Genomic DNA, 15,128 nt, shown 5'->3' on the forward strand with positions numbered 1-15,128 from the left:
ATGAGCTGTGTTCGCTCTTGCCCCTGTCTTCACCCCTCACTGCCCCAGGCTGGGGCCAGTGGGCCACATCTGGAGGCAGCTGCAGAGCCCTGGGCCAGCAGCCAGAACCCCAGGCCAGCAGCAGAGTCCCCTGGACCGGTGGCCGGGACCTGGGGCCGGCAGTGGGCTGAGCAGGGCCGGCGGACAGAACCAGGGCCGGTGCAGTAAGAGGTTGGGGGCGGCCAAAAGCGCGCTCTGGGGAGACAGTGGAGCTGAGGTGAGCTGGGGCATGGGGGCACGGGGAGGGCCGGCTGCAGCAAGTAAAGGGAGGCTGTGCACAGTTGCGCTCCCTCCCCAGATCACCTCTGCTCCACCTCCTCCCCTGAGCACACTGTCCCGCTCTGCTTCTCTCCCTCCCAGGCTTGCGCGCCAAACAGCTGATTGGTGCCGCAAGCCTGGGAGGCGGGAGAAGCGGCGACGTGCTTGGGGAGGAGGCGGAGCAGAGGTGAGCTGGGGCAGGGAGTTGCCGCACGGCTCCCCGGGCCAAGGGGAGCTGCCGCATGGCGGGGAGTTGATGCACGTGGCTCCCTGGGCCGAGGGGGGGGCCACCAAGGGAAGTTGCCACACGGCTCCCCGGGCCAAGGGAGGGGGTGGTGGGGAGTTGCCGCATGGCTCCCTGGCCGAGGGGAGGGAGAGAGAGAGGGGGCGGCGGGGAGTTGCCACACGGCTCCCCAGGCCGAGGGAGGGAGGGAAGGAAGGAAGGGGCGGCGGGGAGCTGCCGTGGGGGGGGCACCTCAGGGCGGAGGGGGGGGGTGCGGGGAGCTGCCGCAGGGCTGGGGGGCAGGCACAAGGTGGAAGTTTCACCTAGGGGTGCCAAACATCCTTGCACTGGCCCTGGACGGAACCCCGGCAGGCAGGGGGCCAGCAGCCAGTACCCCAGGCCAGCAGCGAAGCCCCTGGGACCAGTGGCCAGGACCCGGGCAGTGTGAGTGCCACTGAAAATTAGGTCGCGTGCTGCCTTTGGCACGCATGCCATATGTTGCCTACCCCTGTACTATAGAAATTCATCTAGCCCCAGCTGTGAATATCTGAGTGCCAGAGTATTCAGCTGCATGGGGCGGCGCAGGGGCCCTCCTGAAGGAGAGTCAGTCTTTGAGATAAAATGCACCCATATCACTGAGGGCTTTGAATTGGATCCCTAAGCGCACGGGGAGCTAATGCCGGTTGAGGGGTACTGGCATGATATGCTGTCTTGGACCTAATCCATTTAGGAGACAGACTGCTACCCGGTACATTATCAGTAGTTTCTTCATAAATTTCTTCTTTAGGTTGAGGAAGAGAGAAGTACAGCTGTCTAGCCTGAAGGTGATGAATGTGTAAACCACCATGGCTAGGTGTTTTAGAAGAGAGGATGGAGTCTTCTTGCCAGCTAGTTGTGAGAGAAGGCACCTTTTAGGACTATTGCTGTTTGATTCTTCAGAGTCAGTGATCAGTCTAGCTCAGCCCCAGAATTTTTCACTTTGCAGAAAATCAACAGACAGATGGTGATTTTTTTCAGGTTTTTTATTATTATCCAGATTTGATGGCATTTCCCATTAATTTCATTTATGGCTTACTACATGAAATATCAAATTGAACTTGAGTTGCTTAGTAGGGGTTGGCCACATAAGTCACACATGGTGCTGTATCTGCTTCCTGATTGGATAAGTGTCACCTTATCATCCTGTTTCTTGTGTGCATATTCAGGGAAAATAAGTTTAAAAATTGCTTTCCTCGGGTATTCAAATGTGCAGGCTTAAAATTCACTTTACACTAGCATTTGTGCTAGTGAAAAACTTTCAGACAAATACAAAAAGGGTGTGAACACAACAGATGCAGATTAATTAAAAATTATTTCACATTGTTTGCCCAGGTATAGATACAGAAACTGTCCTGGAGGTGGGAGATTCTTGTATCACTAGGTAGCAGGTCCCAGTTCCCTGGGACCATAGAGGACAAGGACAGGAAATGTAGCATAAATGGGGAGGCTAGTGTACACAGCGTGTATCAGTCACTCGGGCATTTGCTGCAGTAAGGTGAGATTCCCAGCTGCTGCCCTTGTCCAGGATCCCTCAGCTTCTCTCAGGCTTCTCTGCAGCCTGAGAAGGCGATGTGTTGTTGAGCACCAATGTATTTATTTTTATGTTGATAACACAGGCCCCAGGGGAACCTTGGCTACAGTTACAGTCAGTGTAGTGAGACCAGCTGAATCTGTCCAAATCCTTCAGCAGTAGCAGCTGGGAACAGGACTCACTCAGGTTTCCACACTCTGTTGCTGATTCCTGTCCTCCATACCACTAATCCCGTTAATTCCACTCTTCATTGCCACCCTTCTGGCTCTCTCTTGTTTCTGTGACTGACTGCGCATGTGGTCTTGACTTTGAAAAGTAACTTCAAATGGGCACCTTGAGTGACCTCTGCCTCAGACTGGCCTGGCTGTTCAGGGCGTGAAATACCTCATGGCACCAGCGAACTGCTTCTGATGACACCTGACCACTAACCCTAGCACAGGAATATAGTAATGCAAACACGTCCCCATAAATCCTTTCAGAACAGGCTAGCTATCTGATAAACTTACTGGACTGTTTAAAGGGAGCAGTGGTCAGAACCCCAGCATCTTCCACATGGACCAAAGCTGCCCCAGCAGAACCCTCCACCTTGCGCACAGCCTGTGCCACCAATGGTTATGACATTCTGTGAGTACCTCTTTCTGCCCTTTCGATGGTGCCCCCTTCCTACAGCGCTGCCAAAAGGGGATTAGCAGGAAACACAATCTGCCTTGTGTCATAGGAATTTGGAAAGAAGCAGGACTTGATGTGGTGAAGGGAGGTGAATCCCACTGTTACATTTCCTTTTTTGAGAAGATGGAGGGCTGCTGTGATGGCGAGTATTTGGTTTCACATCTGTTCCAAGAAATATCCTCCTAAAACCATTGTCCTCTGAAGCATCCCAAAGCTATCCAGGGCCGCCTCCCTCCCTTCAGTCCCCTTCCTACAATCTCAGGGCCATAGGGCAGCAGCTGACTCCCACAGTCATGAAAAGATGGCAGATGGAGAGCCGGAGTCACTGTTGATCCTGGTACAGGTAGTTGTGGGATTATTGGCCCAGAGCAGTGCAGAGACTGAGCCCCTGATACCAGTGCAGAGGGACTGGAAGGGAGTGAGGTGGTAGTGTGACACCTTTTCTCTTAGTCGATTTCACATGGTTGCATGGAGAAGGAGGGCAGAGTGACTATTAGTGAGCAGACATCAGAGGCCTAGCCATGTACATTACAATAGCTTCACAATGAACGTGGAGCTCTAAAACTAACAGATTACAATTGTTTCTGTGTTTATTCACCTATCTGAGTTGTATGGGGAACTCTCATTAATCCCAACATAATCTAAAACTCCATTCTGAAGGCAGCATCTTTCTAAGCCCTCCTCAGATGATGTTAACAGGATAATGTCAAACTCAGCCGTCACCTCTCAGCTAGATCTGAGGGGCTGGGCTCACTTCTAATGAAACAAAAATACACTTATTTCTAAACTCGTGAGACTGGTCTGCCTCTTGCACCTCTCGTGCCTTTGTTTTATGAGAGGAAGAAGCTGTTTCCTGTTATCTCCTGGTTGAATGCTAATGAGGGGCCAGTCCAAGTCTGGGGAGCATTTCAGGTCTGCTCAGACATGGGGCTGGAGAAATAGGAGAGGGAGGAGGGGATGGTCTCTTAAATCAGGTCCCCTGTTTAAAACTGACTTGGAACCTAGCCTGAACTGTAGAAGCCTAGAAGAAAATTCATAAGCTGGAGAGGCAGTGACCTCTTGTTTGAGCCTTCAGAATAAGAATGGTGTGGAGGGCAGGCAGAGGGTGAGGGTTGCCCTGCAGTTGGCTGAACTCTGCCAGTTCTCAGTATTGAGGTGGTGGGGACTCTACCCAGGATCTCACCTTTTTGGAGATGCCCTTCAGGATCAGTCGTGCAAAGATTTGGAGAACTCATATGATCCCCTGGTTCTTCTTTGAGGAGTGTCCCTGTAAGTGCTCCACTTTAGGTGAATCTGCACCCCTGTGCAGGGGTGCCAGAACAGGAGGAGCTGAGGGCCATGGCCCCATCACTTTTAAAAGTGGGAGGGCACTTTTTACCAGTCATGACAGGGAGGGGGCAGAGAGGAGCGAGTGGGGGGCGGGGTCTTGGGAAGCAGAGGCAGCAAGTGAGCAGGGCCTATGGGTAAGAGGCAGCACAGGGGTGGGGCCTTGGGGAATGGGCGGCACGAGGGGGGGGGGGCTCCGGGAGAAGGGGGAGCGTGGGGGTGGGCCTCGGGGGAAGGGATGGCATGAGGAGCAGGGCCACAGTTAGGGCACCAGTGCCTCCCCCCTTTTAGGGAGCTTCTGCAGCTCCTGCCCCTGTGCTTGTAATCGGAGATTTTTAGTAGCAGTACCTGGTTTGGTCACACATGCGCTTTCCCCATCTCGCACCACTTCTGGCGGCTACATAGAGTTGTGCGACCAAACCCCTGCCCCACCCGTTCCTTCTCTACTGCCCTCGGCTTGAGATGGAGCACTTGGCGGTGCCTCTGAGCTCTCTCTTTAGTCTAGTTCTGACTTTAGCAGTTCATAACCCAGTTATTTAGTTCATAGTTAACTACTCTACCTCTTCCCCATTTATTTTTCTTTTCTTAAAAAAAGATTCTTATCTTAGGTGTTTAAGTTCTAGTTACTAGTATGCCCTTTAGCATAGTATAGTTACCCTCCCTCCCGGGAGAGACCCTATTCTAAGCGGCATGGTCAATTCCCTGGGTTTAAACGTTGTCTTACTTGCTGGCCGTCAATCACAGTCTTGGGCTGGCATTCAGAGTGTGTTCACTGCCTTGGTGAGACATGCATTTCACAAAAGTGCTCTCACTGCCACAATTTAAAAGCCTATGCTGGACGTCAAGAGACCTACAGCTAAAACGCATCATGAGGGAGAAGTCTCTCTGCCTGGCATACAATCCTGGATCACAGACTCCTCCTGGACAACAGTCTCTAACGACAATGTTGGAAAGAGGTTCCTCATTACCCTCTCAGAGCAAGGAGCACCTCCCCCCAAAAGGCAACAAAGAAACAGGCTTTCACATCACTATCATGAGAACCCACCAAAAAGAGAGATTTCCCGACCTGTCAGACCACATCGGTACTAACTGCACCGAGAGCCATCCACTTTGGAAGTAACAGGACCATCTGGTACCATGGGTACTGCGCAAGCAAAAGATCCTAAGTGGGTTGGCTCAGAAAAAGGCAAAAAAGGGAAACCTAACTTCCCTGCCTTAGTATTGCTGGAGCCGCTCAAACATGTGGCACCAAGCATCTCAACAGCGCTGTAGTCTATGCCTCCACCTTCTGCCTCCATAGCGCATAGTGCACGACCCGCGGCACCGACAACTGCAGTAAAGGCATTGGTATCGCTGACAACACTCTCCTCGGTGCTGATGTTCTTGGTACTGCAGCAGTTTCTCCGCCATAAAGATCTTCTGGCCTCCTCAGCACCAACCTTACTCCAGCATGTGCGGTACCTTGCCAACATACCACACCACCCAGATCAGCTCTTCCTTTATCCAGTGATGAGGATGATGATGACAAAGGGGAAATCTACTCCTTCCGTCACTCCTTGTCTATCCACACAGCTACCAGACCAGGTCCACCAGAACACCAGGAATACCACTCCAGACCTGAAACTCAAGGATGGTACGGATACCCATGGATGCCGCCACCTGTGCCATTTCCACCACAGTGGCCTTACTGGGATCCATGGTGGCTTACTGCCTCCCAATCCACACAGGGAAAGGTCAAAGCGTGGTAATGTGCAGGGCATCATAGCTGCAATCCTCAGGAATTCTGAAAGACATCCAAGTAGATAAAATTCATGGAGGATAGGTCCATCAGTGGCTGTTAGCCAGGATGGGCAGGGATGGTGTCCCTAGCCTCTGTTTGCCAGAAGTTGGGAATGGGTGACAGGGGATGGATCACTCGATGGTTACCTGTTCATTCCTTCTGAAGCACCTGACATTGGCCACTGTCGGAAGACAGGATACTGGTCTAGATGGTCCTTTGGTCTGACCCAGTATAGCCATTCTTATGTTATGTTCTTATGTTCTTAAGTAAAAATTGGAGATCTTCCATTCTACAGAGAAAAACTTTTCTCTGCCAAAACCAACAAGATCCTCTCCTTGATGAAAGATTCCCAAGTGACTCTCCATACATTCAGGATATATACACCTGTGACAAAACAGAGCTGTTACCAGCCATATCAACGCAGCAGAGACACCGCGTTTCCGCACAAACAGCAATGACTGTACTCCTAAAGACACAAAAGTCACAGAGACATGGAGCTTCTCAAACCCAGTCCTTTATGTCATAATCCACATCAGTCAAGCAACAATTTTGAAAATTTGGTCGAGGGTCTGAATGACCTCCCTCACCTGACAGCGCGAATACCAACCAGGTCTTTGGCCAGCAATTATGCCTTTTTTACCATGTTTGGGCATCAATCACTATGGACCAATGGGTTTTAGAGATCATAAGATCAGGCTATGCCATCCCTTTCACCTCCTGCCCACACACCCTACTGCCCTCCCCGTCCCTCTTCAGGGACCCTTCTCATGAGCGTCTGCTACAACAAGAAGTAAACCATCTTCTACAGTTAGGTGCCATGAATCTAGTTCCTACACAACACATGGGGAAGGGATTCTACTCGTATTACTTCTTAACCCAGAAGAAAAATGGAGGATGGAGACCCATTCTAGATCTCAGAAAGTTCAACAAGTTTGTACAAGCCCAGAGATTCAAGATGGTCACAGTGACCACAGTAATACCAGCACTGGAAAGGGGGGACTGGTTCTCAACCCTCAAGCTACAAGACACCTACTTCCACATCACCATACATCCCGCTCACAGAAGGTTCCTCTGGTTCACAGTGGGAAGTGACCACTACCAATACAGAGTTCTACCATTTGGCCTTTCCGCTGCACTGAGAGTCTTCTCAAAAACCCCTGTAGTAGTGGCAACACATTTGCGCAAACAAGGGATTATAATACAGTAACTCCTCACTTAAAGTTGTCCCAGTTAACATTGTTTCGTTATTAGGTTGCTGATCTATTAGAGAACATACTCATTTAAAGTCGTGCAATGTTCCTTTATAAGGTTGTTTGGCTCGCCCCGCTCAGTGCTCCTGCCAGGGAGTAGGGTCAGAGCATAGGGGCTTGCCCCGTTCCGCCCACCCCATCCCACTACACCCCTGCCTCAACCAAGCTGCACCATCATCATTGGTGAGTAAAGTATTAAATAGTTTAAAATTATTTAAAACTTATACTGTATACGTATATAATGTCTATCGTCTGGCAAAAAAATTTTCCCTGGAACCTAACTCCCCCTATTTACATTAATTCTTATGGGGAAATTGGTTTCACTTAACATCATTTCACTTAAAGTAGCATTTTTCAGGAACATAACTACAACGTTAAGTGAGGAGTTACTGTATTTCCATATCTGGACGACTGCTTACTCAAAGGCCCCTCTCGATCAGAAACAAAAGGACAATCCATCTCTTCCAGAATTTAGGGCTACAGATAAATGAACAAAAATCAACCCTATTTCCGGTACAGCAACTGGACTTCATCAGAGCCCACGTAGATTCCATAGAGGCCAGGGCATCATTACCGATTAACAGATTCATGACACTGACCAACCTTATCTCAGTAGTCACGAACAGCCCACAGATATTGGCACATACCTGCCTACAGCTATAGAGTCATATGGTGGCCATCACTTTTGTGCTAAGACACGCACAACTGCACATGTGCTGCCTACAGGGCTAATTATGTTCCGTGAATGTACCAAACAAACACAGCTTGAACAGGAGCCTCACAATGCCACCAAAAATCAAGGAATTCCTACACTGGTGGACACAACCAGATAATGTATGTACAGGGATCCTCTTTCACCAGAATCCAGCATCCATGCTAATTACAACATATGCCTTGTTGACTAGCTAGAGCACCCACCTGAATCAGCATACAATTCAAGGGAGATGGTCTTCTACGCAGACTCAGTTACACATCAACTTCCTCAAACTATGCGCAGTTCACAATGCCTGTCTTCACCTCCTCCTATTGATAAAGAACAAAACAGTATGCGTGATGACTGACAACATCACCTGCATGTTCTATATAAATTGACAGGGAGGATCCCGCTCTCACTCCCTATGCAGAAACGCCATGAAGTTTTGGAACTGGTGCATAAACCATAACATACACATTTCAGTATCCTACCTCCCCGGTTGCCAGAACACAACAGTAGACACCTTGAGCAGACAGTTTTCCCAGTATCACGAATGGGAACTGAAGAACAGAGTCTCACAATCAATATTCCAATGATGGGCCTATCCAAAAGACAGTAGCTCTTTCACATAGCTGAGTCTACAGATAAACAAACAAAAATCAACTTTCACACCCATACAGAGACTGGAGTTCATTGGGAGTCTGCAATGTATGTTCACACTTCCTACCCTTGATCAAGAACAAGGCTATAAAAGTGCTGATGGACAACGTTACTTGTATGTCTTTTATAAACCACCAAGAAGGGGCATAGTCACACTCCCTGTGCACAGAAGTGATGCAACTATGGAATTGGTGCATCCTCTACAACATTGACATCTCAACCTCTTACCTACCAGGATGCCAAAACACCACAGCAGATGCACTGAGCAGAAAATTTTCCCAGGACCCAGTGGGAAATGGGTTTTCCCATTTTCCCAGTGGGAAATGAACACCAGGGTACTTGAGAGCATATTCAGATGCTAGGGGTTCCCAACTATAGATCTCTTTGCGACAAACCAGCCAAGTGCCCTTACTTCTGCTCCAGAGTGGTACTGGGACCATGATCTCTCAGCAATGCTTTTCTCCTCAAATGGGATACACATCAACAGTATGCTTTCCCTCCAACCTCTCTCCTAGCCAGAGTCATACACAAGATAAGGACCAACAACTCCAGAGTCATCTTGATAGCTTCTACGTAGCCCAGGCGAACATGGTTTCCTTACCTCCCGAAGATGGCTTATGTGCCCACCACACACTCTTCCACTTCTACCTCATGTCCTGTCTCTGGGTGCATGCTGGGTCTACCATCTGAATCTAGCAAGACTCCACCTGAAGGCATGGCTACTCCATGGTTCCAAGACAATGAAATGACTGTTAGGAGGAAAGGAACATTCTTTTAAACAGCAGAAGGTCTACTACCTGGTATACCTACCTTCACAAATGGAAGAGATTCTATACATGATGGCAGTATAGGCAAACAATGGTAAGTACCTCTCCTTTACCAGTGGTATTGGATTACATAATAGAACTCAAGAAATCAGGTTTCTCAATGAGCTCCATCAAAGTACACGTTGGGGCAGTCACGACATTCCACCACAAAGTGCATGAGTTCTCAATGTTCACCCACCCTACCATTAAACGTTCTCTCTAGGGTCTTCATAACCTCTATGCAGAAATACAAGCCCCCACTCCATCATGGGACCTCAATCTGGTGCTGCAATGCCTTATGGAGCCCCCTTTTGAACCATTAGCAACATGCTCACTTCTCTACCTCTTGATGAAGGCGGCCTACATCATCACTATCAGATCAGCCCGATGAGTGGGAGAACTGGGGGGCCTCATGGCACATCCCCCATACACAATATTTTTCAAAAATAAAGTTACCCTATGACCACACCCCAAGTTTCTACCTGAAATAGAGAGCTGTAGCTCACGAAAGCTCATGCTCAAATAAATTGGTTAGTCTCTAAGGTGCCACAAGTACTCCTTTTCTTTTTGAAATAGTTTAATCATTCATTTGAATCATCCCATTCATCTCCCATTGTTTTCCCCAAAGCTTCATGGGAACAAACAAGAAGCAACGCTTCATACCCTAGACACCCATAGGGCACTAGCTTTTTACATTGAGAGGACAAAGTCTTTTAGAAAGTCACCAAAGTTATTTCTTCCATCACAGAACGATCTAAGGGAGACACCAGACCCAAACAAAGGCTGTCAAAATGGATCCCCGGCTGCATTGACTTTTGCTATTACCATCATCAGATACAACCCCCACCAGGGACCCATACTCATTCCACCAGAACTTTCTCTATGTCAGTAGCCTTCTTCAATAATGTGCCTTTAATGGACATCTGCAAAGCAGCCACCTGGGCAACAGTACATACATTCACACAACACTATGCCATAGACCAACACTCGGCATCAGATGCTCTACTTGGACTTACAGTTTTGTCAACCACCATGCAACTCTGAAGCCCCTCCCTTCCACAGAGGGGCACTGCTCTACAGTCACCTAAAGTGGAGCACTCACAGGGACACTCCTTAATGAAGAAGAGAAGATTACTCATCCTGTGCAGTAACTGAGATTCTTCAAGGTAGTTGTCCCTGTGGGTGCTTCACTACCCTCCTTCCGCCTCTGTACTTTGGAGTTTTTTCACACTAGAGACTCTGCAGTAGAGAAGGAATCCAGGAAGGGTTGGTCACACAGCGCTACGTGACTGCCTGAGGCAATGTGAGATGGAGACGACACACGTGTGACCCAACCAGGCACTGTTACTAAAAATCTCCAATTACAAGTGCAGGGGCAGAGATTCAACTAAAGTGGAGCGCCCACAGGGACAACCATCTCAAAGAACCTCAGTTACTGCACAGGGTGAGTAACCTTCTGTTACTTCTACTGTCTTGTACTTGGTCCTTTGGTACCTTGCTACCAATACAGGAATTGACTCTGCCCCTCCACTGAACTGGATGTCTTTTTGTGGCATTGATTTACTCTTGGTTTGCAATAGAGAAGTGTAGGCCAAAAAATTAGGGTGAATAGGTTAGAGTGTGGCAAGACTCATGGAAATTGAATGGGGGGAAGGACAGAGCCAGAGCAGGGAGAAGCAACTACAGTAAACAACCTGGGGAGTGGGGAGGTGAATAAGGGGAAACAGATCTGGGTTTATCCAGAGCACAAGGACTTTGTAGTTGTGATAAATGAAGGGGAGGGAGGTTGCTCCCTTTTATGGACACCCAGCCAGCCAGTAGCTATAAAATCCCTGTTAGTTGCTGTTCTCTATTGGCTTTACCTGTAAAGGGTTAAAAAAAGCCCATAGGTAAAAAGAAGGGAGTGGGCACCTGACCAAAAAAGCGAATGGGAAGGCTAGAACTTTTTAAAATTGGGGGAAAACTTCCCCTTTGTCTGTCTGTTGCCATTCTCTGGAGAGAGGGGACAAAGCAGGGACAGGGCTGAAACTATGATCTAAAAAGCTTTAAACTAGGTATGAAAAATCATCAAATCATACCTAGAACTACTCGTGAACTCCAGATATGTAGGTAGATCAGGAATGTCTAGAAAGACACGATTAGGGTTATTTCTTATTGGCTTCTGGACTCCTCTGTGCTAACCCCTAAATGCTTTTGTTTTGCTTGTAACCTTTAAGCTGAACCTCAAGAGAGCTATCTTGATGCTTAATTTTTGTAATTGTTTTTTTAAGACCTAGCAAAAAGCCTAAGTTCCAGATGTATTTTCTTTCTTTTTGTTTTTAATAAAATTTATCTTTTTTAAGAACAGGATTGGGTTTTTTTGTGTCCTAAGAGGTTTGTGCACATGTTGTTTAATTAGCTGGTGGCAACAGCTGATTTCCTTTGTTTTCTTTCTCAGCTCTTCCTGGGGGAGAGGGGGTGAAAGGGCTTGAGGGTACCCCACAGGAAGGAATTCCTAAGTGCTCCTTCCTGGGTTCTCAAAAGGGGAAGGCAAGGGGGTTGCACTTGGGTGGTGGCAGAATCTACCCATCCAAAAGGTCAGAGAAAAGCTATAACCTTGGGAGTTTAATACCAGCCTGGAGTTGCCAGTATTAATTTTTTAGAATCCTTGCAGGCCTTCACCTTCTGCACTCGAAGTGCCAGAGTGGGGGGTGAATAAGGGAAAACAGATCTGGGTTTATCCAGAGCACAGGGACTTTGTAGTGGTGTTGGATGGGAAGGTAAATCTCTGTCTTTTCTGTGGCGTGGGGGAGACAGCAGGGGTCACACTGGCCTCCCCAAGCCTGTCTCTCCTTCCTAATGAGGCTGTTCATCAGCCTTTTCATGCAGGGAGATTTCACTCAAATGCTTACAGTTGTGGGCAGCTCTTTTGTGTTACCCACCCAGGTAGGGTTTTGTGACATGGAGCTGTTGCTTTCTTGAGCCTACATAGTCCAGCAAGCCAAATTGGACTTGTGACCAGAAAAGGTGGGGAAGGGGACAGGTTGGTCTTCACTTGTCAGCTGTCCCTGTTTGCTAATGTCACCCACTCTAGGATATATATTAAGTGTATCAATTTACCTCCTTTCAGACTCAAGCTGTACATTACCAAGGGAAGCATGGACAGCACTGTAAGACTGGAAAGTCCCTTTGCATGGAGCCAAGAGAGATGAGTTTCTAGGGTTATCAGCCCTTGTAGGAAGGAGGAAGGTCTTGTGTTTAAGATTAGAATTCAAGAGATTTGGTTTCCTAGCTCTGCCACAGACTCACTGTGTTATCTTAGGCAAATCACATGGCCTTTTGCTTCAGTGCCCTAGCTGTGAAATGGAGATGCAACTTCCTTGTTGCAGAGAAGTGCTCTGAGGATAAATTCATTAATGTTTATGAAGTGCTCAGATGTTACAGTCATGGAGGACATACTAGTACCGGGATAGATAGCCAGACAGACTTTTGTTCTAACAACTCCTGGGAAGTGGAGGATATGGGGATTCAATCTGTTATACATGGTGACTCAGTCCCATGAATCTTCTGAGGAAAGAGACTCAATCATCATAGTCTGGGGATTGAGACAATCTCATTCCAAGCCTATTTCTAAGGTTCCTTTGGCTAACAAGAAATCTGTCCCTCTTCGTCACCCAGCACCCATTTGAGGTTGGTGAACAGGCCAGCAACAGCCTGAAAGGGGAATGACCCGTGGATTTACTTAGATTGTTTAATATTTGTATTGCAGTAGTGCCCAGCAGCTGCTCTGAAGATAGGGACTCATCAATTTCCACATATGCCTAGGAATGCCCTTCCCTGCATGAGCCTTCAAGACATCCAGGCACAAAGAACTTGTGAAATATCAGCTCATATTAGCATATGTGGAAGGGCCACTTGTGTTATAGGGTTACATGGGGAAAGAGAGGCCAGGGAATCTCTGTGGAGCAGGAGGATGAGTGGCGAGGTTGGATGGATGGCTTGTGTGACTTCATTTCCCTTCCATTGCACTGGCATTAATATGGCAGGTGAATTCAGAGTGACAATAGGATGCTGGATGCAGATTTCTGGACCAGTAGCCAGTCCAAGTGCACATCGTTGGCATTCTGGTTCCAAGTGCATTTATTTTTAATAAACACAGCTCCCAGTAAGTGTTGTTCAAGTCTAAGAGCAAACTGATTTCCTAAATATACAGGAAAAGTTTTGCTCACTTGAATAACCAAAAAACATGACCTATTCAAAACAAACATGGTGCATTGTTAGGCGTTCTGGATTTTTTTTAAAATGAACATCAAATAAAAAATTTTAAGTAAAAGAAGTGAAAAATGACAGAGTTTTGCCTTAAACCTGCCAAAGGGGGAAATGCAGAGCTCAGGATTAAACTCCATTTTGAACAGACGGGAAGGAAAAAATCCTTTCCCACCCCTCAAATTATTCATTCAGAGAGCTCACCCCCTGCAGCAACGAGCCCCTCAGCTCCTTCTTTTGGGGGGCTAGAGGTTCCTGACCAGCAAGCAAGGGAGCAAAAGACACAGAACAGAAGACACCAAATATACTGAAGAGGAAAAAGAAGACTCAGTAGCATGACTGTGGGAGGATGTTGTGAGGAGCAGATGGGTCAGGCAGAGAGCCAGTCATAAGCAGCTGAAGGGGTAGTTATTATCCAGGGGATGGTGAGAAGTATTTATGGCTTTTAAGCTGTTAGCTCATTCAGATGGGCTTAGCATATTGATCTATGCATTTGTGTGTAGCTGTAGTGTGGTTTGCAGTCTGACAGGGAGTTCCAAATTTCTAGTACTAATTACTTCTGCAGCCACTGGGTCAGTGTAGTGGTGTTTTACACTCCCCTCTGAGGTCACTCACAGGCTTTGCTTTGTGTCTTTTCCAGTTCCTACTCGCAGTGATGGATTAACCCTGGGCAGCAGGTGAGAAGCCCAGTGCACCGCTCCTGAGTTCAAGGCAAGGGATGAAGCAGCAGTGACTGCTCATCACACCACCATCCCTTTAACACCCAGATGAGGTTGACAGTGAGGCCCTGCTGCACATTCCAAAGTAATTTCTGAGGAGAGGAGAGAAGTTGCGTGTCTGTGGGAACCAGTGGTAAGGCTCCGAGCTAAGGGGCACCATTCCCTCTCAGAGCTTCTGCTGCTGAGCCCCCAGGATTCCTTCTCCTCTCCCACACCTCCTTCCGCCCACCAGCCATAGAGACTCTCACATAAGACAGAGGCCTCTAGCTGTCTGCATAGTGCTTCCCAAGATCTAAGTTTGAACATGAAGCCTCATCCACTCAGCCATTTCAGCCCATCCTAATCCTGTAACAGATGCAGTTCTTTGCCCTCTATGAGCACTGCTCACACCACATGACAACCAATGACAGAAGACAGACCATGTGACGAGAGATATCTTCATTGGCTGTCATCTTGAATTTTGGCAGGAAGCCATGGAAATACTCAGTTTGAATAAAGTAATTTCATTTTGGTTGTATGGCTTGTATTTTCAGTTATTAATTTACACCCAATCAATATTTGCTCCTTTATTATTTTGGGCAGTATTTTAAAATCTGACTGTAATGTCGTGTTGTTTCATTGCTGGATGTTTCTATTTGGTGTGGCTTATTTTTGTATTTTACTTTCTCCTCCCATTTATTTCTGCTTTCTAAACTTTTTCATGATTGGCTGATGTTCCTAGAACCAGACCTGAAGCCCAAGAGACGGGTGGTTTCTGTCAGCTGCAGCAGTGGCTTGTTGCACCACTCCAGTCAAAGTTTGGCTAGTGCTATGAAGATAACTCTGCCTGTGTTAGAGGAGTGCATCAGCAGCTGGAGATTGCATTGGGTTAAAAACGTGCTGCTCCCTA

At 47.7% G+C, this 15,128-nt stretch overlaps 1 protein-coding gene across 1 annotated transcript in view; it reads left to right on the plus strand.

Moving 5' to 3' along the window:
* TTLL5 (tubulin tyrosine ligase like 5) overlaps window positions 1-14,714 on the plus strand; it is a 207,789-nt gene extending 193,075 nt beyond the window's left edge. Inside the window, exon 33 of the mRNA XM_077819170.1 lies at window positions 14,161-14,714. Within this exon, the coding sequence (XP_077675296.1) occupies window positions 14,161-14,201 (41 nt within the window). The 3' untranslated portion in view covers window positions 14,202-14,714. The remainder of the gene's footprint in view (window positions 1-14,160) is intronic.
* The last annotated feature ends 414 nt before the right edge of the window (window positions 14,715-15,128 follow it).

Source organism: Eretmochelys imbricata, chromosome 6, assembly GCF_965152235.1.
Source record: "Eretmochelys imbricata isolate rEreImb1 chromosome 6, rEreImb1.hap1, whole genome shotgun sequence".
NCBI lineage: Eukaryota > Metazoa > Chordata > Testudines > Cheloniidae > Eretmochelys > Eretmochelys imbricata.